This window comes from Aethina tumida, chromosome 5, assembly GCF_024364675.1.
Source record: "Aethina tumida isolate Nest 87 chromosome 5, icAetTumi1.1, whole genome shotgun sequence".
NCBI classification, from domain to species: Eukaryota; Metazoa; Arthropoda; class Insecta; order Coleoptera; family Nitidulidae; genus Aethina; species Aethina tumida.
The window spans coordinates 11,741,474-11,766,973 of NC_065439.1; the positions used below are offsets into that span (position 1 = coordinate 11,741,474).

General features: G+C 31.0%; 6 protein-coding genes and 2 long non-coding RNA genes across 13 annotated transcripts; 5 read left to right on the forward strand and 3 right to left on the reverse strand.

Moving 5' to 3' along the window:
• The first annotated feature begins 1,643 nt into the window (after positions 1-1,643).
• On the forward strand, positions 1,644-13,787 carry LOC109593929 (uncharacterized). 3 transcript variants are annotated; one of them, XM_049967286.1, is made up of 5 exons: positions 1,644-1,781; positions 2,889-3,589; positions 12,466-12,618; positions 13,016-13,199; positions 13,257-13,787. In XM_049967286.1, the coding sequence occupies exons 2-5, from the start codon at positions 2,903-2,905 to the stop codon at positions 13,553-13,555; spliced, it is 1,323 nt and encodes a 440-aa protein (XP_049823243.1). In that variant the 5' UTR covers positions 1,644-1,781; positions 2,889-2,902; the 3' UTR covers positions 13,556-13,787. The 3 variants fall into 3 exon arrangements, with proteins under 3 accessions (XP_049823243.1, XP_049823242.1, XP_019864621.2); XM_049967285.1 differs by lacking the exon at positions 1,644-1,781 and adding an exon at positions 2,394-2,531; XM_020009062.2 differs by lacking the exons at positions 1,644-1,781; positions 2,889-3,589 and adding an exon at positions 10,093-11,396.
• LOC109593887 (uncharacterized) lies at positions 7,101-8,317 on the reverse strand. The gene is made up of 2 exons (XM_020009015.2): positions 8,000-8,317; positions 7,101-7,941 (listed from the first exon to the last, which is right to left on the reverse strand). The coding sequence occupies exons 1-2, from the start codon at positions 8,114-8,116 to the stop codon at positions 7,216-7,218; spliced, it is 843 nt and encodes a 280-aa protein (XP_019864574.2). The 5' UTR covers positions 8,117-8,317; the 3' UTR covers positions 7,101-7,215.
• A 2,808-nt stretch (positions 13,788-16,595) lies between the features above and the next one.
• On the forward strand, positions 16,596-19,021 carry LOC109593926 (uncharacterized). Of its 2 annotated transcripts, XM_049967289.1 has the most exons (5): positions 16,596-16,670; positions 18,119-18,247; positions 18,313-18,412; positions 18,464-18,605; positions 18,660-19,021. In XM_049967289.1, the coding sequence occupies exons 2-5, from the start codon at positions 18,146-18,148 to the stop codon at positions 18,844-18,846; spliced, it is 531 nt and encodes a 176-aa protein (XP_049823246.1). In that variant the 5' UTR covers positions 16,596-16,670; positions 18,119-18,145; the 3' UTR covers positions 18,847-19,021. The 2 variants fall into 2 exon arrangements, with proteins under 2 accessions (XP_049823246.1, XP_019864617.1); XM_020009058.2 differs by lacking the exon at positions 16,596-16,670 and having other exon boundaries at positions 17,791-18,247.
• A 130-nt stretch (positions 19,022-19,151) lies between these two features.
• On the forward strand, positions 19,152-21,071 carry LOC109593908 (uncharacterized). Of its 3 annotated transcripts, none has more exons than XM_049967287.1 (8): positions 19,152-19,295; positions 19,485-19,573; positions 19,633-19,729; positions 19,784-19,925; positions 19,974-20,434; positions 20,590-20,658; positions 20,709-20,850; positions 20,903-21,071. In XM_049967287.1, exons 1-5 carry the CDS (start codon positions 19,277-19,279, stop codon positions 20,185-20,187), a joined length of 561 nt encoding a protein of 186 aa, XP_049823244.1. In that variant the 5' UTR covers positions 19,152-19,276; the 3' UTR covers positions 20,188-20,434; positions 20,590-20,658; positions 20,709-20,850; positions 20,903-21,071. The 3 variants fall into 3 exon arrangements, with proteins under 3 accessions (XP_049823244.1, XP_049823245.1, XP_019864598.2); XM_049967288.1 differs by having other exon boundaries at positions 20,727-20,850; XM_020009039.2 differs by lacking the exon at positions 20,590-20,658.
• Positions 19,404-19,963, reverse strand: LOC109593909 (uncharacterized). The gene is made up of 2 exons (XR_002191189.2): positions 19,823-19,963; positions 19,404-19,762 (listed from the first exon to the last, which is right to left on the reverse strand). It is a non-coding gene; the product is annotated as an uncharacterized LOC109593909 (long non-coding RNA).
• Positions 21,072-21,234: 163 nt separating the features above from the next.
• On the forward strand, positions 21,235-22,726 carry LOC109593917 (uncharacterized). The gene is made up of 4 exons (XR_007548035.1): positions 21,235-21,710; positions 21,758-22,061; positions 22,455-22,505; positions 22,566-22,726. It is a non-coding gene; the product is annotated as an uncharacterized LOC109593917 (long non-coding RNA).
• A 244-nt stretch (positions 22,727-22,970) lies between these two features.
• On the reverse strand, positions 22,971-24,601 carry LOC109593907 (uncharacterized). Its single transcript, XM_049967180.1, has 5 exons — positions 24,445-24,601; positions 24,342-24,397; positions 24,173-24,291; positions 23,687-23,825; positions 22,971-23,631 (listed from the first exon to the last, which is right to left on the reverse strand). The coding sequence occupies exons 1-5, from the start codon at positions 24,554-24,556 to the stop codon at positions 23,449-23,451; spliced, it is 609 nt and encodes a 202-aa protein (XP_049823137.1). The 5' UTR covers positions 24,557-24,601; the 3' UTR covers positions 22,971-23,448.
• Positions 24,602-24,680: 79 nt separating this feature from the next.
• LOC109593934 (acylphosphatase-2) lies at positions 24,681-25,495 on the forward strand. The gene is made up of 3 exons (XM_020009068.2): positions 24,681-24,865; positions 24,971-25,097; positions 25,286-25,495. Exons 1-3 carry the CDS (start codon positions 24,808-24,810, stop codon positions 25,398-25,400), a joined length of 300 nt encoding a protein of 99 aa, XP_019864627.1. The 5' UTR covers positions 24,681-24,807; the 3' UTR covers positions 25,401-25,495.
• The last annotated feature ends 5 nt before the right edge of the window (positions 25,496-25,500 follow it).

The following is a 25,500-nucleotide window of genomic DNA, read 5'->3' on the forward strand; positions in this document are numbered from 1 at the left end:
AAAAAAAAACGAATTACATGAATTATTTTAATACGAATATCAATATTCTGCGAATTTTTATATTCATGAATTTCAGATATTTATTCATTTTTTTCCAAGTTTATTACTAATTTAATTGTGTAAGCACGAAATAAATTCTTAAGTGAACTGTAACAAGAATTTTATAATATTGTTTACAGCTAATAAAATTATTTCTTTTTACACTGTAAAAAGAGAATTAGGTGTGTTGATATTTTTAATGGTGTAAAAATGACGATAGTATAAATAAATAAAGTAGGAAAAATTCTAGTTAGTCAGTTGTATAAAAATATTTAGGAAGTGTCCAGAACCAATGTGGATGTGTAAGGAATTCTTACCAAAAAGTGTTTAAAATAGTAGGGAAATTTAAAAAAAAATAACGGAATTCGACGTTGTTTGAAATTAATTCATTGATTAATTGTAATATTAATTTATACAATTCAGACCATTTTCCCGAAAGTTATTTAATATCTATAAAGATGTATTACAGCCTTCAATTAAATTATTCCCGTAATAGACTGCTCGTTTTTCAGATAATTGTAATTAAAAAAATTTTACTTTTCGATTAAATTTTTAAACAAGTTGAAAAAATCATCGAATATTTTAAAACTCAATCAAAAATATGTAATTTATCTAAATTGTTCAACCGTATTTGGAATTCAAGAATAATAATATCAAAAATTTCGACTTGTTTTAATTTTAAGATGAACAAGTTTGTGAAATTGAATAATCGAGAACATTCGGGAACATTCGGAAACTTGTTTGTGTTGGTATTTTAAGTTACCTCATTGGCCACAGGTATGCCTCAGCTCCCCTATCATTAAAACAAATAGACTTGTTTTAATTTCAAATCCATCAGATACACACACAATGAACAAGTTTCTGAAAATGAATAATCGAGAACATTCGGTAACATTTGGAAACTTATTTGTGATGGTATTTTGAGATACCTCATTGGACACAGGCACGCTTCAGCTCTCCTGCCATTAAAACAATGGCCGGATCTTAAAGCGCGAACCAAATAAATTATTTAAAGTTTATTTATAAACCTTTAAAACATTTAAAAGTGCATCTGAAGTACTTTCGCACAAAATATTAATTGAAATTTAATATTAAACTATTCTCGGTTTTACAACATGTTATATTCTACTTAAAATCATTACAAGATAAAAAATGTTAATAAATATTCTTTTTAATATTAACATTATGTCAATGAAATTAAACATTTTCATAGGTGAGGCACTCCCTCATCTGAGCAGTCGCCACTGAATATAACGAATTTTCAATCACGTGAAATATGATTAATCTGGTGGGTTAATTAATTTTGATGAGATAATACAATTATCTGATTATTGTTATCAAATTTGCTCTAGACATACATACATCATTTATTTTTCTTCTAAACTTTAAATTGAGTATATTATGGTGAGTAAAATTTATATTGTGACAAACTCTAATGTTTTTTAAAAACAGACTAATTTAAACAAATGTTAATAAATATAATCATGAATTCTAAATATAGTTGAATCTTTTAAGACCATCGGCATTTGCCACTTGATAAAAGAATTGTTGGGTACGTCCTATACAAATCTTGTTGACGCTCAAACAACGCGTTTCATTGTCCTTATTTTTTAGTGATTTTCCAGACACTTCAATGTTTACGAGACAAATGAGACAAAAACGTTTTAATTTTAGATAAATTTTATTCATAACAATAACACGACTCTTTCCACAACTTGAGGAAATTTGCATCAGTCTAAAAGGTATTTATTTATTTATTCATCATTTTTAAGCCAATAAGAAAGCTAAATCAAACGTTGAAAGTCCATGATGTTAAGTTTCTAAATTAATTAAAAAAAAATTATCTGTTTATATTGTAAATTTTTTGGAAATTCGTGTACTGTCACAACACCATTTATACAAATAAACAAGAACAGAGAGCCGACCTTGAATGTCAGGAAATTATTATTCAAATACGCACGAGGCGCATTATTCGGCCTAATTGCCTTTATACAACAATTCGGTGTAAAGCGTTTGATTTAGATGCAATTACCATCTTAAATGTGATTATTTAATTTTCTTCTGTGTGCAATTTGAATAAAAAAACCCTCAAGACTTCCTCGCAATAAAATATCTCTGACCTTTTTGTTTGGACAGGATGAATTGTGTTAAAAAACATCGTAACATTGTAATTAATGATATCAGTAATGTATAAATTATGGACACTTACGTTGACAAAAAAATAAATCAGTGCAATAAGTGCCTCGTGTATAAAATCACTAATTAAAAATCTACTTAATTTTCCACTTAAAATGCGATGTGACTTAATCAGATTGAATTGTTTTAATGGAATATCTTTCTAGACGTTTGTTGAAAAATTATCGGATTAGTAAAGTTCAAGAAGTTTTATCTATTTATTGAATTGTAAATTGTGATATGATTCACACGAAAAGATTAGGATACATTTCCAGTTTGCTGTTTGTTCTGTTAGCACGTTGGGTTTTTAGTTCAATGTGAGTAAAATCAATTAGTTAATTAATTTTTCTAAATTGGTTTCATTTTGTATTTGTACCTGTTGTATGAAACTTTCTACAAACTTTCTAGTAGTTTTAAAAAATTGCCTATTGTGTCTAGTAAGATATACTTTTGCAATATAAATTTGTTTTGTGTATTTTTATTCTGCATTATTCAAAGAAAAATGGTTTGATTTTATTAAAAACTAAAATGTATGTATTGATTTAATTAATCTCCCCGTGGTAATATAATCAGAAGACGGAATATTTCTTATCAATGTTAAGCTTGTTTGTGTATTTGGAAACGATGTTGTTTTATTTGCTTATCACGGAATAGAAAACCCAGTTTATTTGTAGGCCATAAATGGACCATGGTGACGAGCACCCATCACTACTCTACATTACAAAAAAACAACAACATCGATGACCAAAAGAACCTGAACGAACAAATATGCATCGAAGAATCTCTTTTAAACAATCAAAAGCCCCGTTTGGAGAAGTTGGGAAGCGTGTTCAGTCTTCCCGGGAAGAAACGATACAAGAAGAAAGTTCTGAGCACCTTAGACATCTTGATTTCGTTCTTTGTGGTGGCTCCATGTGTGGTTGGGGGATGGAGAGGTGTTTGGGAACTGATGTTGCTGTATCCCCGATTGTTTCCCCCTGTGGAGAGCTTTGTGATTGGGAATGGTATCCACATTGTATTGGCTCTGGTGCAGAATCATTTCCACGACATTTTAACCGGTGACAATAAGAGCAAGATCTGGTCGATCATCAGTTTCATTCTTATCAAGGTTTATATCTTGATCTTTTATATTTCTACCATGCTGACCTGGTATGGAGGCTGGGAGGTTTATGATCTGTTGACAGAAGTGGATGAGACCAAAGGAGGAATAGCTTTGCCGCACACTAGTCATGTTTCGAATGTTGTATTTTTGGTGGTTTTGGTGATTGTGATGTTGATGAAAGTGCTCAAAAACGTAATATCTGTGCCCTTCGAAATCGCTTTAGATCTGGACACCAGCGAGATTTTACTCTTTCCCACCTACTTCAAAGTTAAAGTAAGTTTGTTTTACTACTAATATGCTTACGACATTCCAAAGCAATTTATAACAAACACCAAATTAAAAAACAATCAGTTAGCACAATTATGACAATCATCAGACCAATAACAATTACTTAACACAGTTGACACATCCTGATACGCCTTGATTATTAATACTTTGATAGATTTACATTTTCAATTAATTTATTAGTTTTTCCAATTAACAACAGCGAAAAATAGCCAAAAAGAAAATCAACAAGCTAGCTAACAACTCAATTGAAATCAGTTTTACTTTAGTCATCAAAAATGCCCGAATACCAGCCGGTTTCTCGCCAAGAAAGCGAAGAGAACGGAGAATGTCAAGTGACTTCGTTCACGAACAGCGCGTTCAACGTGTTCAACGGGAACAAAAAGCGGAAGCGGATGTTAAACGTGTTTGATTCCTTCATCTCGATTCTAATAGTAGGTCCATGCGTTATCGGTGGTTGGAGAGGAATCTGGATACTGATCGAAATATATTTTCCACCCCTCGAAACCGCATTAGCTGGCATGGGAATCCATTTAATCTTCGCGTTCGCCCAAAACGCCCTGCACACAGTTTTCGTCAGCGACCGCGATACAACCCTTTGGAAGATGTTCGTGATTGCCTTCTCTAGATTGTACACATACGTTTTTCACGTCGCGGTTATACTGAATTGGGTCGGTTTGTGGACGTTGTACGATCAATTTTTCGAGTTTCAATTGGTCGGGGGGGTTGTTGTGGCAGGGAAATATGTGGATCAGACTATTGCGACTTTTGTAATGATGGCTGTTTTGGTGGCGATGCGTTCGTTCAAAAATGTCGGGGCGCCACCCTTCGTCATCTATTTGGATCAAATCAGAGAGTATTTTAAATTTCCTACGTACTACAAAACTGATGTAAGTAAATCACTGACTTAATCCTATAATACTAGTTTATGTGAAAATGTACTTTTAATAGAAAATATATCATTTTAAGCATCATAGAAAAATGACTAAAAATAATTTCTTTACTTGATTAGATCGTATAAAGAGCTTTAATATAACATTTTGAACCTTTAAGGTTCACATAAAAGGAGATAACTTTCTATAAAATAAGTTTTATTCGTTAAAATGATCATAATTAAGAATTTTTGACAAGCAAATTTGTGTCACAAGAAAAAATGTTGAGCATATAAAGCTGAAGAAAAGATTAACCTCAGTTCTAACCTTAAGAATGAATTCGTTTATTAAGTAAAAAATTAGAACATATCAATGAGGAAATATTTAGAAAATATGGAGGATGAGGTAGAACTTCTTATTTAATATTTAGAAGCTTCCTTTAAATCTCTAATGTGATAAGGTTTTGCAAAGTCATGAAGAAGGAGATTTATTTTTCTGTCGAATAAAGAATTTCATATTTGGATAAGTTTTTCAAGAAATCTGTCAATTTGTGATTAGTACACAGTTACGTTGATCGTTTGGCTTCTTGGTGGTGGTTTAAAATTTAAAATTTAATAAACTTAAATTTTATGATTTCAAAATTTAAAATTTAATAATTTTAAATCCAAAATTTAAAATTTTAAAATTAATAAATTCAAATTTTAAAATTAATAAATTTAAAATTCAAAATTTAAAATTTGACAAATTTAAATTTTATAATCTAAAATTTCAAAATTTAAAATTTAAATTCATTAAATCTTAAATTTAAAATTTCACACTTTAAAATTTAATAAATTTAAATATTAAAATTTACCATATACAGTATTCAGAATGTTAAAATATAATATTTATTACATTTACACAAATTATTTTTGGCATATTTTCCTTATTTTGTGCTAATTCTATGAAAAAAATCCTTTTAAGATGAAAAATCATTTTTATACAAGTTGTGGTACATGAAGGCACATATTGGTCAATAAAAATGGCATTTTTAATGTGAATTTGCTCAGTTTTTTGTATAATGTAGAAGAAAGTAAACGAGCTTTTCAAATCATTATGATGTTACTTCAGTAAGCTAATGACAAAAAATGAGATATCATTTTAAACTTAAACAGTAACTGAACTACTATAGTTATGAAGTCACTTCATGATTTTTTATATCCACTTTACAACTAACTACTTTAGGTGGAATCCATTAGCCAAACTTTTTGATGAAACTCTTTGTATGAAGCTTTTCTTTAAGGGTTGATTCATGGCAGTTTAATGACTAGCCTGTAATCCCTGATAAAGTTTCAAGACGATCTTGATATTGTTCATCTTCAATATCACTGGCATCACAGCTAAGCTGGCTGGCTCATTAAGCCAATTTCATATGAAAATAAATTTAAATTCAAATTCAAATTCAAAAATGTTAAAATATAATATTTATTATATTTATACAAATTGTTATTGGCATATTTTCCTTATTTTGTGCTACTTATATGAAAAATTTTGCTATATAACATAAATTCATTTTCACGTCATGTGTTTATTCGTGTAAACAAGTATAATTTAACACACGTTTTATTTTTTGTTCACTTTTTTCGTATGTGAATTAAACCACAATGATTCTATTGTCAAAATAATTATATCTATTTACTATGCATTAATGGAGATTACTGTATTTAAAATTCAACATGTGGGTTCTATAATGTGTTTACTTTAAACCTTGTTTGTTTAAGTATTAAATTAGCGAAAAAATATGTCACAATAGAAACAACTTATCAATCTGACGACATAAACTATAATTAAAACTCGGATTTTTTAAATGTCAATTTGGCAAAATGTTATTTTATCATTAATAAAACAATTTACTCAAGCCATTTAAATCTTTTGAACCTAATTAGGTGACAATAAAGAGATTTAGCTTTTATTGTTTCAAAAATCATATAAATTGACAAGTTTGCAATTTTACTTTAGTCTATTAGCAAAAATGACCGGCTATAATGAACTGCCCCAAAATCCGGACGAAACGGAAAACGAAAAGTACAACAGCGTTTATAACTTGTTCAATCCGAAAAAGACCCGGAAGCGGATGTTGAACGTGATGGATTCGTTGATTTCCATATTCGTAGTGTGTCCTTGTGTCGTCGGTTCGTGGAGAGGATTGTGGATGCTGACGGTCATTTACGAAGATCGTTTTCCGGGGTTGGAATCGGCGTTAACCGGAATTGGCATCATTATTATTTTTTCGCTAGTTCAACACTTGTTCCACGACTTCGTCATCAACTCACCTCAAAACATTTTTGTGATTGTGCTATCGAAATTGTACATGTATGTGTTCTTTGTGGCGGTGATTTTGAATTGGGGCGGTTTATGGTTGATCCATGATCATTATTTTAACATCCAGTTTAATGAACAAGGAATTGTTTTACCGTTGGGGATGTATCGGAACTGTTTGTGGTTATCTTTGGCATGTTTATTGATGCTTTTTGCGTTGAAATGTGTTATTAATATTTCTGGGCCACCATTTTTGATCTGCATGGACTTTTTACATGAATCATTTTTGTTTCCATCTTATTTTAAAACCAAAGTAAGTAGATTTTTTTTATTCGTAAATACATTTTTAAAAAGAAAATATCAAAACTTTGTCAACAACATTTATTTAAATTAAAATAATATTCCACACATTTATTATTTAACAAAAAAACTTTATAAATTCCTTCAATAATTGTTTTTTTCATTATCCACAGAATTGGGATAAAGATTCATTTGCAAATTCATCATTCCTCCATTCCTCGGATCACCCCCAGTTAATTTCATCCCATTTTTGTAACCGATCCTGTTCAAAACTTCAAAAACTTCGTTGTTCATCGGATAAATATTTAATACAATAGACACGGGTTTGGTTGGATCGTAGGTCTCGTGTATGTTGGAGTTGGACTTCTCCGCCAAACTGGGCTGGGGTTGTTTCAACAATTTGGGCCTTGCACTCCAAACGGGCGGTGCGAATCGAAAACTGGCGGTGGCGAGTAAATTAATGTCGCTCGGGTCCTGTGGTTTGTACGAATAAAATGGATCGCCGGTCGAAAAGGCGCTACCCAACATCGTCAGGTTGTAACTGGTCTGACTTTGACTTTGACTCGGCTCTTTGATCTTATGTTTCCTCGTTCTTCTCGGACGGTTCACGTAACCTATGATGTCTTGGATGTTTTTCGGATAGTATTTGTTTCGGTAGTTCGTTAACTGGGGGTAGTTTAATGTAGTAACTTTTTCTGTTGTAGTGGTGAAATGATGAGGTGGAGGACCGATTAGTTTAGGTCGGAACGGGGATGGATCTTCTATTGATTCGCGTTTTTTCGATTCAGCGTAGTATAATTTTTCCGCCACTATTTCCTCAGCTTTTGTATTTTCTGAACTGTTTATCAACCTCACTATTGCATAAAGACTCTAAAACATTATAATACTGTATGAAAAAAACTGTATGTAAAAAATAGTGAATACTCACCAGAAATACAATGAACACTACAACACCAATAATAAGGAAAATCTTAATAACACCACTTTTACGTTTGTCATTTTCCTCTTTGTACAAACCAAAATCGGACGAGGCTTTTCCTGTCATTCTCGCACAAGAACTGAAGTTTCTCTGCTCGTTCTGTGCAGTTCGAAAGTGCAATTCTGAAGGGATTTCTACCGTAAAATGATTATTTTAATTATCTGGATGCACACAATCGTGCGACATCAGACACATTTGGATGCACGACCGGAAAATTTGCTCTCGAATTTACTTAAAGTGCCAATTGTCTTGGTGAAACGATTCTGTGATGTGGTATGTAAAATTTTTTAGATGATCGACAATTTTTTATGTGTTAGTGTGTACCAAACATACGAATAATTAATAATTAAACATCTGTTGAAGATGAAAAATCACATATATTGGTCAGTAAAAATGGCATTTTTAATGTGAATTTGTTCAGTTTTTTTGTATAATGTTGAAAAAAGTAAACGAACTTTTTAAATCAATATGATGGTACTTATGAGTTAATGACAAAAAATAAGTTATCGTTTTGAATTTAAACAGTAACTGAACTACCATAGTTATGAAACCATTTCATGGTCGTCTATATCCACTTTACAACTAACTATTTTAGGTTGAATTCATTAGTCAAACTTTTTGATGAAACTCATTGAATGAAGCTTTTGTTTAACGGTTGATTCATGACAGTTTAATGACTAACCTATAAATCCCTGATAAAGTTTCAAGACGACCTTGATGTTGTTCATCTTCAATATTACTGACATCACAGCTAAGCTGATTTTTGAACTCGTTAAGTCAATTTCATATGAAAATAAATTTAAATTTAACACAAAAAAGTTTTCAAATATATGCTGTATTCAAAAATGTTAAAATATAATATTTATTATATTTATACAAATTGTTTTTGGCATATTTTCCTTATATTGTGCTAATTCTATGAAAAAAATCATTTTAAGATGAAAAAATCATTTTTATAAAAATTGTGGTACATGAAAGCAATTGCTTAATAAACATGGAATTTTTAATGTGAATTTGCTAAGTTTTTATGTATAATGTCGAAAAAAGTAAACGAGCTTCTTAAATCATTTTGATGGTACATCAGTGAGTCAATGACAAAAAATGAGTTATCATTTCAAACTTAAACAGTAACTGAACTGCTATAGTTACGAAGTCATTTCATGGTTGTCTATATCCACTTTACAACTAACTGTTTTAGGTGGAATCCATTAGTCAAACTTTTTGATTCAACTCATTGAATGAAGCTTTTGTCTAAGGGTTCATTCATGGCAGTTTAATGGCTAGTCTATAAATCCCTGATAAAGTTTCAAGATGACCTTGATGTTGTTCAACTTCAATATCACTGACATCACAGCTAAGCTAATTTATGAACTCATTAAGCCAATTTCATATGAAAATAAATTTAAATTTGACACAAAAAAGCTTTCAAATACCATATGCTGTATTCAAAAATGTTAAAATATAATATTTATTATATTTATACAAATTGTTTTTGACATATTTTCTTTATTTTATGCTAATTCTATTAAAAAAATCCTTTTAAGATGAAAAATTATTTTTATATAAATTATGATATATGAAGGTCATTAAAAATGGCAGTTTTAACGTAAATTTGCGTTTTGAGTTTTTTGTATAATGTCGATAAAAGTTAACGAGTTTTTCAAATCATTATGATGGTACTTCAGTGAGTTAATGACAAAAAGTGAGTTATCATTTTAAACTTAAACAGTAATTGAACTATTATAGTTATGAAGTCATTTCATGGTTATCTATGTCCACTTTACAACTTACAATAAACTAAATGAAATTTATTTTTAGTACTTTTATATTGTTAGAAAACTTGTACTGTTCTAAAGAAAAAATAACTAAAGAAAAAACTGATTATAGAAGAAAGAAAACTGATCAATATTGGTTGAACATTTTAGACCATTATATACTTGTATGTCTATGACTTGATGTTTGAGTGACTATGAGCAAATGATAAAAAATAAATTAGTTTTTTACATTCATTTATCACAATCATCGAGTTTGTATGGTTTTATTATATTACAAAACTTAAATTTTAAAGAAGAATGAAGTGATTAAGATTTATAAACAACGAAAGGTGGTCAATGTTGATCAACCAGGTAGTTATAAATCTTGACTGAAGTGCATTTATGTGCATGGTTTTACAAGTGGTTTTGTTTTTTATTCATTTAAATTTATTATGAAAGTGGCGCCTTTAACCTTAATAATTGTACCTTGATTTAATTTCAACGGTGGTTTAATCTTCTTTTTTTTGGTATTGACCTGGATTAGTGTTTTTTCACACCTTTATCAAAAGTTGTGGTCAATTAACAATTCCACTTAAAAAAACAATAATAAAGTGTAATTGTGTATAACGCTATTAGTAAACATTGCATTTTTATGACACGTGTCTAATGTTATCGGTTAGGAATTTGTGGAATATTGCAGATTAAAACAGTGACGCAACAGAAGTATATTTTTGTACATAACAAACAATGACTTGTTTATCATTTGCCAAAAACGTCTTCTTCAATAAGACTCCATAACGCAAAGAAAAAGAAGAAACCGAAATAAAAAGAAACGCGACGTCGAAGGAAAAACGCGATGTATCAGAACCCCTGCTGGCTACGGCGAGCAACGGTTTCGCGGTCCATCAATTTAGCCAGCACATCACGTGGTGTCCCCTACCAAAGTAGAGTTGGCCTAGGGTGAGCCCGTCACTCATCCGATTTAGTCCGTCTCTAATATCCTGATAAAAAATAGCGAGGAAGAGAAAAAATGTCCAACACCTGATCAGTGAAGACGCGAACGAACGATGAGGGCCAGCATTGCGGAGGGGTCTGCGCCCGGGGGCGGCCGCCGGTACGCCCTGCTCACCGTCCTGGACAGCCTGCTCTCCTCCCTGGTGGTGGCGCCCTGCGTCGTCGGCTATTGGCGTAGCGTCTGGTGTCTGATGGACCTCCTCGCGTGGCCCGAAGACGATATGCTCAGTGCCACCGTGTCGACAGTCGTCGGCGTCTTCGGCCACCTGGTCTTCACCCTCGGCCAGAAGTCGATCGAACGGCACGTCCGCCCCGATCGGAAGCTGCTCTTCTACATTTGCTCCAGGGTGTACACGGTGTGTTTCGCGTTCGTGTGCGTGAACGGGTGGCGCGGTCCCTGGAACATGCTTACGTTACACACAAAGGGTGAGGTGATGACCGTGGGGGCGATCACGGCGGTCGGCGTCGTCGCCCTGATGGCGATTCGGGCGCTCAGGAATCTGTCCGGGTGTCCGTTCGCCATCGTGCCGGACTCGGCTAAGGGTTACTTCGAGGTGCTCACCATGTTTCGGGTGTCGGTGAGTCGCTCCAACCAACTGATCTTTGACTTGGCTCTCTTCTTCCCTTTCACACCGTTCTTGTACAACGTATTTTGAAGTACCCAATTTTATTAATTAAGTTCCTGGTCAGATATGATTTCTGACAAATTAAAATTATACAAATTTCGAGAAAGTCTGTGTGCATCACTTCCGTTCATATTTATACATTTTAATCTGTTATTTATTGACAAGATTTTTAATATAAATAAATAATTTTTAAAACTAAATATTTAATTTATAACGTATATAACGCAATTACTATTTATGTATTTAAGGCATGTTAAAATGAGAAGAAAAAAAAAACTTTATTAACATAATTTATGTAAACACTGTAGGCAAAAATAATAATCAAATTGCCAATCACTTGTATGAATATTAATAAATTTGATATATCGATTCTTTTTTTCAACAAAAAAATTGATTAATTTTAAATCTTGGTTATTGAACTTTCACCCAATTATTTCTTAAGACATGAAATTAATTTTTAAATTACAATTGAACTAAATTTTAATATTTTTTCTGATTAATTCTGTTAAAACTTTTATTTAAACTAATTTCAAACAAGTTTTTATTTATATAAATGAACTATCAATTTGTGACGTAAATCTTAATAAAAAATAATAATGCTATTTTATTTATTTTGTCAATCAATGTAACTTTATTAAATAAATGTTTATAAATTGGACATGGTTAAAAAAATTTGAATACATATTTATTTATACTGTGATTGAAATATCTTGTCTGTGTAATTTAACATTATTAGTACAAGAAAAATATTATTATATGTTGTCCTGTAATTAATAATATGAAATTATTATTCATCATTTGTTATTTCCAGCAAAAAGTTTAATTAAACCCAAATTAGTTTACAAGTTGAATAACACAGAATATATTTATAGCCTTGTTTGGTGGTTGATAAATTTAATTTGTTTGTTAAATTGTTTTTGTCATTTTTTGATAATTAATAAAATATAAACATTAGTAAAAGGATATTAATAAATATAATTATGTAATTTTTATTATTATGTGTATTATTTGTTTGTTGTAGGCGGAAGAGAAGACATCATTGTACATATTAGACTGTTTATTTTCCATATTAGTCGTAGGAACACTGGTGGTATTCGTATGGCGAGGTGCTTGGGTCTTAATCGACATATTCTTATTCCCCGATGACCAAATTATGTCTGCTTGGCTGAGTTTGGTAAGTATTCAATGAGTCAGTTAAAAATAATATGGTAATCGATAAAAAATTGTGTAGTTGATATTATTTGTATAAGAAATAACATTTTACAAGGTATAAGAATTGGTAATCAAACGGTTAGGTACACCTAGATCATTTGGCCCTGTACAAAATAATTAATAATAATTAATTAGTACTAATATACACGGTTCGTTTAATACATCGAACAAAACAATTTTGCATGTACAAAATTGGACTTGTCTTTTACACAATTATAATAAAAAAAGTACTAGGAAGTAATGATGTAATGAATGAAGGCCAGATCTTGTCTTAAAATGATCGCAATTTAAAATGCCGCCTCAATTACATGCAATTCCACAAATCGGCTCATTTTCATAGAAGTGGCATCGTTTTTCAGATAATTGGTTACGCCACGGTGGCGGTCGCCTTCCTGCTGCAGCCGATGTTGAGATGGATGTGCGACCGGGCGACCGGTGCGACCAGACTCATTGTCGCCGACTTCTTCATCCTCTTCTCCTTCTTCGGCACCGTGAACGTTTGGCGGGGGATCTGGAACCTCCTCAACCTCTATTTCCTACCGAGTAAATGACTGGTCATTTTCCCCTGTTGATAATTGTTCTTACTGTGGTTATTTTTAGATAATTTGGAACTGAGCTGCTGGATAACCCACTGGGTCTGTCTGATCATTCTGATATTGTTGGGCTGTTCAAATTCGTTGCTAGTACGCGGCGTTTACATCGACGCCGAAGAACCGGCTGGGAAATGTGTCGTCTTTCCCTGCTACTACTTAAGGATTTTGTTCCAGCAGGAAAAGGCCAAGAAGGACAATTCGAAAATTCAAATGGAGGACGTCAAGGTACCACGTGACTACGAGAACAACCACGTAATTAATGTTGAGAAGATCGAAAATGTTATTGAGAATAACAGCAAATTGTGAATATTACTATTATTTGTATTCGGTGGAAATAAATACACATTTAAATTGTTTATTCGGACAGAAAAATGCATTGTATGTAAATAATTATTTGTACATAACCGTTGATGTACTATATAGTTTTATATATAGTAGATTTATTTTATTTATTGATCCGATGTTTTTAACAGTACCACTTAAATATTGTATAAGTATTTTGTATAGAATAATTTTTAAAATAAACCATAGATTATCAGTTTGCTTTTTCGTTCCCCCTTTCGCCTACAGCTCTCATAGATAGATAGATAGATAGTTGTGATGAACACTCAGACAACGAAATCCTTTCGAGTGCGGAAGGATTGTGGAAAGAGTGTGGCGGTCAAGTACGTCGCATCGTGGAACGGAACAAACGGAAGAGCAAATAATTGACCAAATTAGAATCAAAGTCTATTGGACATTATTGCATTAGTGGTGACATCCTGACCCAGTAAATAACTTTGTGAAGTGGCTCGAGCGAATGCGGATGCCCGTCCAACTTAATTTCGCTAATCCGTCATTAAAACAAATCAACGTCGATATTAATTAGCAAACCAAATTATTTCCATGTCCGACTAGTCGGCCGCCCACAAAACAACCCTGTTCCTCCTTTTAAACTCATAGAACGATATATAGATAGATATATGATAGGTTATTCTTTTCTAACAAATGTTATGATATATATTTATACACTATCACTCATATTTATTTGTCTTGACAAAAGTATACGTTTAAATATTCATATTATTCTCAGTTACGCAGTATATTTGATAACAATAATACGTCAATAGAATTATTTATGAGATAGGTATTTATTAATATTTGAAAACAATTCAGACGTCAAAATCAGAGCAACTATAAAATAAAATAACCTAACTTACATTTACCCTTCCTTTATTTAGTAACTAGTAGCATATCCATTATATTTAATAACTTCTAATGACTTTTCAATATAATCGTTCGATATTTCTTCGTAGAGTTCATTCAAATTTGACAGCCTTTTTACATGGATTTTTGGATTAATTTCATCCCAAAGGTTTTCAAATGGATCGAGGTCTGGGCTTTGTGCTGACCAAGACCAAATGTCATCAGATTTGGATAATTGGAACCGACTTTTATCGGAAAACAAAATTGTTTTCCATTACCTGTCCAGTCCCCATGACAGAGTAGACTGCTTATTTTTTCCAGAAATAAAAGGTTTCTTTGCTGATTTTCTACTACAGAGACCATCTTATTTTATTCTTAGGTTTACGGTCTTGTCAAAAGTGTACCTAAATATTCATATTGTTTTCAGTTATGCAGTATATTTGATAAGAGTAATAAGGCAATATAATTGGTTATTAGTTAGATATTTATTAATATTTGAAAACAATTCAGAAGTCAAGAGTAGAGCAACTATAAACTAAAACAACCTTACGTACATTTAGCCTTCGTTTATTTAGTAACTTGTAGCATATCTATTATTTATAATAACTTCTAAACATCTTTTTTCATCGATTTTAATGGCTTTTCGATATAATATTCCTTTCCACTTATTTTGAACTTCTTCGTAGAGTTCATTCAAATTTGACAGTCTTTTTGCATGGATTTTTGAACTAATTTCATCCCCAAAGTTTTAATTGGATTGGGCTTTGTGCTGGCCTAGACTAAATGCCATCAGATTTGAATAATTGGAACCGATTTTCATAGGAAAACAAAATTGTTTTCCATTGCCTGTCCAACAGGAAAAAATGTTGGTGTAGAGTTGAAATGAAATATTAAACAATAAATTTCTAGAAAACAACAATTTTCTAGTACTAAACAATATTTCAGAAAATATAATCTTTTAGGTGGAAAATTTATATAAATTTTAGTCAAAGAATTTTAAAACAAGATTATTTTCTAGAACTAAGCTGTTCTTCAACATTTTATTTACAAAAAAGAATATATTGTAGATAGAAAATTTAAATAAAAATATTAATCCAAGAATTTCTAAAAGGTTACAATTTTCTAGAACTGAACAATGTTTCAAAATCTAATTCAAGAAAAAAAATGTTCAAGGGATTTTAGTAAAAAAAATTCTAAAAGAAAAATTTTTAAAATTAATCTATGGTTAAAATTTTCTTTAGTAAACAGAATTTAGATAGAATATTTAAAAAAATATATTAGTCAAATAATTTCTTTAAGGTTAGGTTAGGTTACGTTCTTTAAAACAATAAATAAAATTGTGACTCTTCTTTTTGAAAAAAAAAAAATGTAGAGAGAATTTAAATATAAATATTAACCAAAGATTTCTGACAATTTTCTAGGAGAAAACAATGTTTTAAACTTACACAACAATACTATTCCAAAAATGAAAGTAAAATATTAAGTTTGTTGAGAAAGACAAAAAATTCTTACTTCAAAATATAACTTCATAAAATTATAAAATGGATAAAAATTAAAAGATAAATACAGAATTTTTTATTTAAACACTTAATAATTTAAACTATAGCTTATTAAAACAACTTCTTTTAGTCTTTGTTTTATGGTACTCACCAACAAACTGACTTCCTTTATTTCTTGATTTATGCATTTTTATTTTATTGCCCACGCCTCTGTTAATCTTACGTTTTCTACCACTTTTAGGAACTTCTCCCAGTGTATTTATTTTGTTAATAATGGAATTCGTCCTCGATATGATTGATTTACTTAAATCGACTGCAACTTTACTCTGCTTTTCGCCATTCCGGAACTTTTCTACAATTTGTTGTTTAATTTATATCGATAAATGGACACATCTATGCATTTGTAGCTTTAAAGAACGATGTCGGATACAGACATAAATTATAAAATTAACTCTATTGAATATACAGATTGGTTTCTTTACTTATGAACCCTGCTCGAAATAAAAAGTTATATATATTCATATAAAAACTATGTAAATTAAGATATCTGTATATAAAGGAAGGTGTGAAATGTTTAAACACTTAATATTTATAAAATTAATAAAAAATTGTTGAGAAAAGTGTTATTTCAGTAATTTAACAATTTAAAGAGAAGAAAAATATCAATATTAATTTATTATCATAGATTTTTACAAGATGGAAGGGACGCACCATTACTAACATCTTAATATTTTCAGGTATTTATAGGAATCTTTCTGTTTAAAACAAAACATTATTCCCAGAACCATTATAAAGCCAGTATAAAAACATTATTTGTCTCTTTTGTGTATATTATGTATTGGTTACCAAGTGAAGAAATTTTGTTTTTTTCTTTATTAACTTATTATTTGTTTATTGTAAACCAATTTTCAGCTTCAGAAAGTACTCTGGGATATTTTTATCTTTCAATCAAACTACAGTCGAACATCGATAACTTGAATTTTTGATAACTCGAAGTACATTGGTTCAGTCCAGAATGAAAATAATGTGTAATTTTTACTTGACAACTTGATGTCTTTATAATTCGATTTTTTTCTGGCAAATCTTTCTGGCGAAATTTTTCTGGCGAATTATTCCGACTGATTTCTAAGAATGATGTGCCATAGTAATATAGATAGGTATAATAGTTGATGCATTATATATATGTCCTCTAAAAATATAAAAGAAGCATATTATGTTATCTTTCGAAATAAAATGGGTTAATTTTTCTTATATTTTATATCATTATATGAATATATAAATATGTTAGTTAGGTGATAATGAATTATTGAATATAAAAAAATTTAGTTATTTATTCATAATTTCATAATTTTTAATTTTCAAGAAACCACATAAAATGGGCCAAGTTTGCCTCGTAGTGGGAGACATTTACTGTCTCTGTCCTGCATGTTGTCATTCTCTAGATTCTGACGAATCAAACACTTTTCGATACATATATCTATCACAAAAACTACAACAAATCTGGCATGAAAAATATTCAAACAATCAACTGCAAAAGGATTTTATTTGTTCTCTTTTCTATATTTTTAATGTTTGAAATTTAGGAAATATGTAGAATCAATCAATCTTTGAACTATTAGTTATCTGAGTAATTAAAAAAAAGGGGAGTAACTTCCCATGAGAAATATATTTTTTACTATTAAAACAATTAAATATACTTTAGTTTGAATAAATAATAATTTTTGGAGAATATTTCGAAAACGGTGATTAATTAAAAAAACTATTAATAAGTTAATTTACATATTAGAAATGTTTAGTTTACATGATGTGTAGACTTTATACGACCAATTAACTTCTTATAAAGGTGATCCCTACAAAAAATTGATGAAAAACTCTCAAGTAATTGAGTCAGGTACTTGTGGTTGCATATTATGCAGAATTAAACCACCGGAATGGATTTTCCAAGTCAAAGATCAGGTTCGGAATTCCCCACAACATATAATTTAAATATTAATAACAATTCTCTTCTGAGAAACGGGAGACTTTTTATTTTACACCAGAAACTTACGTACAGAAATTGAGTAATAATCCAAATTTCACATTTAATATGAGCTTAATGATAGTACAAAACGTGCAGAGCAACTTGAGCAACTTAATTACAAGATAAACGCGTTTTCGACGACCATTTATCGACGACTCGTTTTAGTCTGAAAGTGGAGCTACAACGAGTACCATGGCTCTGAAACGTGCGGTCCTGTTGTCATGTCTCAGTCTCGTATTCGGGCAGATCGCGTTTCCGGAACCGGACGAACTCGTAACTGAAGCGGAAAACAGGGTAGGTAAATCGAACCAGAAAAATTACGTACCATTAACACAATTTTATTACTTTTATGAAATTAGAGCCGAGTGCCATTGTTTGCACCCAACGAATGCAAAGATCCCAACGAACTTCTCTATCCTGGGAACCAGAAAAACGACTGGATATGCGACTGCCTACCAGGTAAATAAATCGTAAAGTAAATCAGAACAGTTTTCAAAGTTAATTTTTTAGGGTATATTTATTATCCACCCAAACGCGGATGTTTTCCCGCCTACAGAAAAGGACCGTGCGAAAGAGGACAACATTTGATCCTTAAAAAAGAAAAGGCTGTGCCTGAATGTACTAAAAATCCCTGCAACGACGGATTCGCAAGGTAAAAATTTTATTAAAACACTTATTAAACAAGAATTAATAAATTAGTTACTAGGTTCAATGGAAAATGTTTTGAATTGGGTAAACCAAATGGACCTTGTTTGCCGGAGTTGCACGGTGGTGGTATCTTCGGAGTTAACGGCACCACTTTGGAATTGGGTTGTTTGAAGAACAAGATCCACATATTTTTTAACAAAATGGCCAAAAGATTCAACCTACATTATCATTTAACTAATCAATAATCTGTATATTGATTTTTGTATTTGTTTTGAGACATTCAACTGTGATGGTTGAAGCTGATATAGTTTCGCTGATTTCCACTTAACGAAGATAGTGTCTGGCTTTATTTTACGGGCTGAAAATTGTGCTTGATGTTTCTATTGATGAATGTTAAGGTCTGAATAAATTATGATTATATATGTTGATTAAATTATTTTTTCCTCACTTTATCAACTATCTTAAAACTTACCTTGAAATCACTAGTAATTAATAAAACGATTATTAATCATTAGATTAATAAATAATTTTCTAATGATGGCAACACCGTTTCCAATGTGAAGAGCCAGTTTTCAAGGTGAAGGTAAAACAAGTCGTACTAAAACAAACAGAAGTTTGTTTGGGATCGGTGACACATTCGGTACTGTTATTTGCGACTGGTTTATTCGATTCTTAATGATGGACTGCAGGATTGGTATGTCAAAATTTTTGAAAATCATTCATAAATTTATCAACTCGTTTGGAATTTCTTAAAATACAGTTATCAAGATATTTTAGAAACGTTCCTGCAAAACTACGTGAATTGAATTATTGTTTTTTTATTCAAATTAACTCAGAAAAGCTTGAAAATTATACCATGATTAGTTGTTAATAATTGTTTTAGAAAAACTGTACATTTTGTTACATTGTATGTTAATATTTGGTGGTTCCTTGGCTGCAAACTTGAATCAACTTACTAGTCGAGGAGAATCTGTAAGTTCATTTAATTCATCCCATTTTCGATGTAAACAACAACCTAATTGAATTCGCAGGAAAGATTGCCCTTGTACGCTCCAGATAAATGCAAAGATCCAAATCAAATGTTATATCCAGAAGACAACGATTCGTGGACCTGTGATTGTGGACCAGGTAATAAAACTCATGAAATTCTGGTGCTAAAAACTAAATAAAATCAATTTAAAGGATTCATTTACTACAAACCGAAGGACGCGTGTTTCTTACCCTACAGACAAGGTCCGTGCCCACCAGAAGAACACTTGATCTTCAATAAGTCTAAACGTACAACGTCCTGCTTAAAGAATCCATGCCAGGACGGATTCGCCAGGTAAACAAACAACAAATAGGAAAAAACATCACTAAAACAATTGTTCAGGTTCGATGGTGATTGTTTCGAATTGGGTCGTCCGGGTGGTCCGTGTGGACGTCCCCAAGATGTGGGACCGAAAATCCTGGACGTGAATTCGACCACGCTCGAGGTGGAGTGTCTGGACGGTGGGGCGGAAACGTTGCATCTATTCGACGTCGGCAGGAGATGCAGTCCGGGCAGCAGGAGAGATTCGACTGGGACTTGTCGTGACGTATTTTGATTTGAATTTATTTTACTATGTTTATTTATTTCCTAATAAACTTTACACTTAGATAATTGCACGTTCATTATCGAAGTAATAAATTAGTAGTTTATCAATGTCATCATTAATAATAAATTGCAAATGGAACTTAAAAACCTGACTAACAGTAATTTTAATATTCTGATGTTTTCATCTTATAATTAGTGACATAAGATGTGTTAATTACAATTGGTTTTGGAATCTTTAGCAATGTACTTAAATGTTGGTACGTTACTATTTTTCAAATTTGTAGTGTGAATATTTTTTAGTAAAAGTTATTTAGTTTATGTAATATTTGTTTATTATTGATTTAAACAAAGATATAATGTTAATTAAAAAGTGTTATTTTCGCTTACATCAAATAATTTGTTTCTGTTTCAGTAATATTAAATTTTGTCATGTATACATTAATTAATCGATTTGAATTTACGGTACAAGAATGTCCAATAGGTAAAGACCAGAAAAAGTTAAAATTGCTAATAGTACTTTATACATTGCAGGATTTGTTTATCATAAAGAAAGTAGTTCGTGTTATACACCATATATACAAGGTCCATGTGAAGAAAGAGAATATCTCTTACCGAGTGGATCATACCATAATTCAATGTGTAAAAAAAATCCATGCAAAAATGGATATTTCAAGTAGGTTTTGTATGTTTTAAAAAATATTTCTTCCTCTAGAATTTTTTTCCAGATATGAAGGAAGTTGTGTACCCTTAGGAGGCCCTTGTTTTATTGACGATAATCAATTTCCAAAGACTTTGCAGGTGAATCCTGTTAATTTGAAGGTGGAATGTATGATTTATGGGAAAAATCGAATCTTTTACGAGTACTATTAGTAGTATAATAAATACTTTTAACTTAAGTAGTTTAGTTTTTGTGTTCAAGAGCTTTTAGATCAAATAAACAATTATTATCATGATTTTTAAAAACAAGATTCAGAAATACAATTAAAAAAGGAATGTTTTGGTTTGTAATCAGTGAAAAAGTTATTTGTATTTAGAATTTTAAGTTAAGTTACACTCGTAAGCAATATCTATCCTCTGATGCTCGTAGTTTTTTTTTTGGATTTTCAATAATGTAAACAAAAATTTGTATGTACAATGTACATTGAACATTGATATCACATATTAAATTACATTTTTTATAATAACAATACTGAATATTGCACATTAATTTCTGTATATGTAGTTAAAACTTACCTTTGCTCATTATGTAACAAAAAACCATCTTCAATACAAATATTATATTCCATGAAACACATATAAAAAACATTCTACAGGTTTAATTTATTACGTAAATTGAATTATGATTTTTTATTCATATCAACTCAGAAAAACTAACAATTTGTACCATAATTAGTTGTTAATAATTGTTTTAGAAAAACTATATATTTTGTTATATTGCATGTTAATATTTAGTGGTCCAACATCATTAAATAAAGATAAATACAAAGATCCAAATCAAATGTTATATCCAGGAAACCTGTGATTATGGACCAGGTAATAAAACTCATAAAAAAGTTTATCGTGCTAATATCAATTTGAAGAATTTATTTACTACTAACCGAAAGAGGGGAGTTTTATACCACAACAACATCAACAAATCCAAAAGTACAACGTGCTGCTTAAAGAATCTATGCCAAGACGGATTCACCACGTAAGCAAAGAAAGATTAGGAGAAAACATCACTAAAACATTTGTTCAGATTCGATGGTGATTGTTTCGAATTGGGTAATCCGGGTGACATAAAATCCTGGACGTGACTTCAAGTGTTTAGACAGTGGGGACATCTATTCGACGTCGGCAGGAGATGCAGTCCGGGCAGCAGGATAGATTCGACTGGGACTTGATGTATTTTGATTTGAATCTATTTTGTTATGTATATTTATTTTCTAACATACTTTATACTGAGATAATTGCACGTTTATTATTGAATTGATAGTAGTTTATCAATGTCATCATAAACAATAAATTGTAAACGAAATTTAAAAGCATGACTTACAGTAATTTTAATATTCTGTTGTTTTCATCTTACAATTAGTGACATAAGAATAGTGTTAATTACGACTGGTTTTGGAATCTTTAACAATGTACTTAAGAGTTAATTAATAATTTGTTTATGTTTCAGTACTATTAAATTTTGTCTTGTATACATTAATTACTGGCTTTGAATTTAACAGCAAAAATTGTTCGTGCTAAAACCAGTAAAAGTTAAAATTGCTAATAATTCTTTATACATTGCAGGCTTAATTTATCATCAATGAAATAATTTGTGTTATGTACCATATTTACAAGGTTCGTGTGGAGGAACAGAATATCTCTTGTACGTTTTTTCATCAACAACACTTTTTCCAGATTTGCTTCATTGACGTCAATCCATGGAAAGTGGAATGTGTGATTGTGGAAATACCAGTTCCCAATAAATTTTGCTATATAAAATAGTTTAATTTTTATGTTCAAGAGCTTTAAGATCATTTACAAAAATTGATATCCAGATTATTAAATACAAGATTAACTAATATGGGATAAATGATTTTTCTATGAAAAGCAATTTAAATTTTATAGCACCAGTTTTCAATCTGCTGCTCGTATTTTTTTAATTTTCAATAATGGGCACAAAAATTTGTATGTACAATGAAAATTGATATTACATATTAAATGGCATTTTTTTAGCAATACTGAATTTTGTGGTATATTTCACATTAATTTCTGGAGGTGTAGTTAGAACTGAAAATTGTCCGCTAGGTAATAAAAAACATCTTTGAATATTTTCAATTTATTTTCTGTAAAACATTTATTGTAAAACACAACATTGCACAGATTTAATTTATTAAAAACCAAAAGACAACTGTTTTTCACCATATGAACAAGGACCATGTAAAATTGAGCAATAATAACAGGTCAACTTTATCAGGAGAATGCAAAAAGAATTCATGCCCAGAAGGATTCGAAAGGTACGTTACACAAAATCACATATTGTAAAAATATTGTATAAAACTTTTTTAGTTTTAAAGGAAGTTATGTCAAATTGGGAGACAATTGCGGCCCGCTGATATCAACTGCACGGGTGAACGCTCTTACTTTGAATATGGAATGAGGTGAAAGAATAACTGCGCCACAACATCTCTTCCAAGTAGGAAGGTGTGTTGAGGGAGAAAGACGAGATTCTGTCGGAATTTGTAGCGAAGCATTTTGATTGCTGGCATATTGAATATAAAAGTTGTAAAACGTGTTTTTCTTAATAATCGAAAACATCATCAACGCTGTCCCAATCAATGAACTGTCTAAATTTTTCCACCATTGCACCCAATTGATCCACATAAAGTCTCATGTCGATAAGAACATTAGTTTCTAAATGGTCCTTTCTCAAAGCGAAAATGTGAAGAAGTTTTTTTCTACTGGGGCAATTTTTTGATAAAACCTATAAAAAGTATACGTTTAGCTATTTGAGTCCACTTTAAAATTAGAATTTAAACATTAATTAAATTAGATGAGATCCAACCATGATAAATCGCTATATATCTCTCGTAAGCTGCTTGCAATAACGGTCCAGTGTCTTCTTCTTCCGGCTCTTCGATGATTAATTCCAAAAATTTCCATATACAACCAAGTTCTCTATAAAACATAGCAAATTTGTTTCCAAAATATTTGAATGTTCTCAGTGATATAGAAAATACAACACGTCGATCCAGGGAATTAATTTGAACAAGTGTTTTGAAGGTTTTGCTTCTCGAAGAGTTGTGCACCCATGTTTGGTGGATTGAAGGATTTTTTTAAGTGGTTTAAGACAGGTTGGACCTTGGTTGGTGGAAATATTAATCATCTGACCATGGTCAGAAAGATCTCTGGGTTATCATAGCTAGGGGATGGGAGACCTTCATCACCGAGTTGACCAAAACTCAATGGAATTTGTTCACTGGATCTATTCGTTGTATTTTCTGTCACTGAGCATACTTTACTACCTGGCGAGCCATAACATCGCCTCAGTTACAGCAATTTGTTCATTTTCTATAGCTAGTGATATCATATCCTCCAAAAATTCATATTTTTTGGGGTCAATTAGAAAATGTTCCGTCAGTGTCTATAAAAACTGTTTATAGAACTAGGTTTCAAATAGAAATAAAATACTACCTTAATGTTTTTTTTCATAGTATGGACCATAGTCAAAAAGCACATTCCCAAAGACCCTGAAATTTTGAAAATGAAACATTTTAATTGCATTTGATTGATTTACCGATGACAGAAATCGTCGCATTTGCCGCTTCCAAGAAATCTGCAGTAGGAGTTAGTTGCTGTGTAATTTTATAATGATTTTTTAACGGTGTAAAAACTGTAGTGTTGTCCATTTTGATTTTTAAGAGTTTAATACTTTGTTTACTTGTCAGTTGTCACTGAAGTCAATTTCTAGAGCTTAATGTTAAAAATAATAGACGACGTAAACACTCTGTATATGCATTAATAGACGTCGAAACAAGATTAAAATAGATGTGGCTTGCATAAGTGTATCTCTATTGACAATAAACCAATCCATACCATCGAACGGTTGTGTTTAAATCTTTATATAATATTAAAAATAAATAAAAAGTTGATAATAATCATGAGTGTGTCTGAACCGTTGGTATCAGTAGATTTTGAAGTTTTCGGTAAAGTACAAGGTAGGTGATTTAAATATTCGACTATTATACGAAACTTAAACCTATTTTAATAAGAAAAATATTCCAGAATTGTTTTAAATAAAAATTTGAACGACTTTTTTCTAGGTTTATATTTTACGAAATATTGTAAAGAATTGTGCGAAGAGCTGGGTCTAGCTGGCTGGGTAAAGAACACGAAAAAAGGCACGATCCAAGGTAAAATTCAAGGATTCAGATCGCGGGTTGAACAAATGTAAGTAAATAATAATTATCGTGGCAAAATATTATTTCCTAGAGCTAATTGAAAATAGGAAGTGAAGCGCGTGGCTGCCGACAACAAAAACAAATCAATCGGGTCTATTTAAAAACTTGATTGTTGGCCAAACGTATTTTTAATGTTTTCATTGTCTTTAAGGGTCAAACTATATTTTTATTTTTCAGGATAATTTGGTTGTCCAACACCGGCTCACCTGGTTGTCAAATAGAACGTTGTGACTTGTCCAACTGGCAAAACTCCTCTAAGTTTGATTTTAAGGGATTCAGCATTAGATTTTGATTCTATACTATTAGTATACTTGCCTGAATTGTAAGTGATATTTTTTTTAATATGTAACCTTTGTAACTGAATAAAAATTGTATTCATCAAAACGACTGGA

Coding starts and splice junctions, on each gene's coding strand:
- LOC109593929 (XM_049967286.1), top strand. CDS start 2,903: ATGGTGACGAGCACCCATCACTACTCTACATTACAAAAAAACAACAAC. Junction 12,619..13,015: donor TGTCTGCTTGGCTGAGTTTG/GTAAGTATTCAA, acceptor ATCGTTTTTCAG/ATAATTGGTTACGCCACGGT. Junction 13,200..13,256: donor CAACCTCTATTTCCTACCGA/GTAAATGACTGG, acceptor GGTTATTTTTAG/ATAATTTGGAACTGAGCTGC.
- LOC109593907 (XM_049967180.1), bottom strand. CDS start 24,556: ATGGACAACACTACAGTTTTTACACCGTTAAAAAATCATTATAAAATT. Junction 24,398..24,444: donor TGCGACGATTTCTGTCATCG/GTAAATCAATCA, acceptor TCAAAATTTCAG/GGTCTTTGGGAATGTGCTTT. Junction 24,292..24,341: donor CTATGAAAAAAAACATTAAG/GTAGTATTTTAT, acceptor CAGTTTTTATAG/ACACTGACGGAACATTTTCT.
- LOC109593887 (XM_020009015.2), bottom strand. CDS start 8,116: ATGACAGGAAAAGCCTCGTCCGATTTTGGTTTGTACAAAGAGGAAAAT. Junction 7,942..7,999: donor TAGTGTTCATTGTATTTCTG/GTGAGTATTCAC, acceptor ATAATGTTTTAG/AGTCTTTATGCAATAGTGAG.
- LOC109593908 (XM_049967287.1), top strand. Junction 19,730..19,783: donor GACCTGTGATTGTGGACCAG/GTAATAAAACTC, acceptor ATCAATTTAAAG/GATTCATTTACTACAAACCG. Junction 19,926..19,973: donor TGCCAGGACGGATTCGCCAG/GTAAACAAACAA, acceptor ACAATTGTTCAG/GTTCGATGGTGATTGTTTCG.
- LOC109593926 (XM_049967289.1), top strand. CDS start 18,146: ATGGCTCTGAAACGTGCGGTCCTGTTGTCATGTCTCAGTCTCGTATTC. Junction 18,248..18,312: donor TAACTGAAGCGGAAAACAGG/GTAGGTAAATCG, acceptor TTATGAAATTAG/AGCCGAGTGCCATTGTTTGC. Junction 18,413..18,463: donor GATATGCGACTGCCTACCAG/GTAAATAAATCG, acceptor TTAATTTTTTAG/GGTATATTTATTATCCACCC.
- LOC109593934 (XM_020009068.2), top strand. CDS start 24,808: ATGAGTGTGTCTGAACCGTTGGTATCAGTAGATTTTGAAGTTTTCGGT. Junction 24,866..24,970: donor AGTTTTCGGTAAAGTACAAG/GTAGGTGATTTA, acceptor ACTTTTTTCTAG/GTTTATATTTTACGAAATAT. Junction 25,098..25,285: donor AGATCGCGGGTTGAACAAAT/GTAAGTAAATAA, acceptor TTTATTTTTCAG/GATAATTTGGTTGTCCAACA.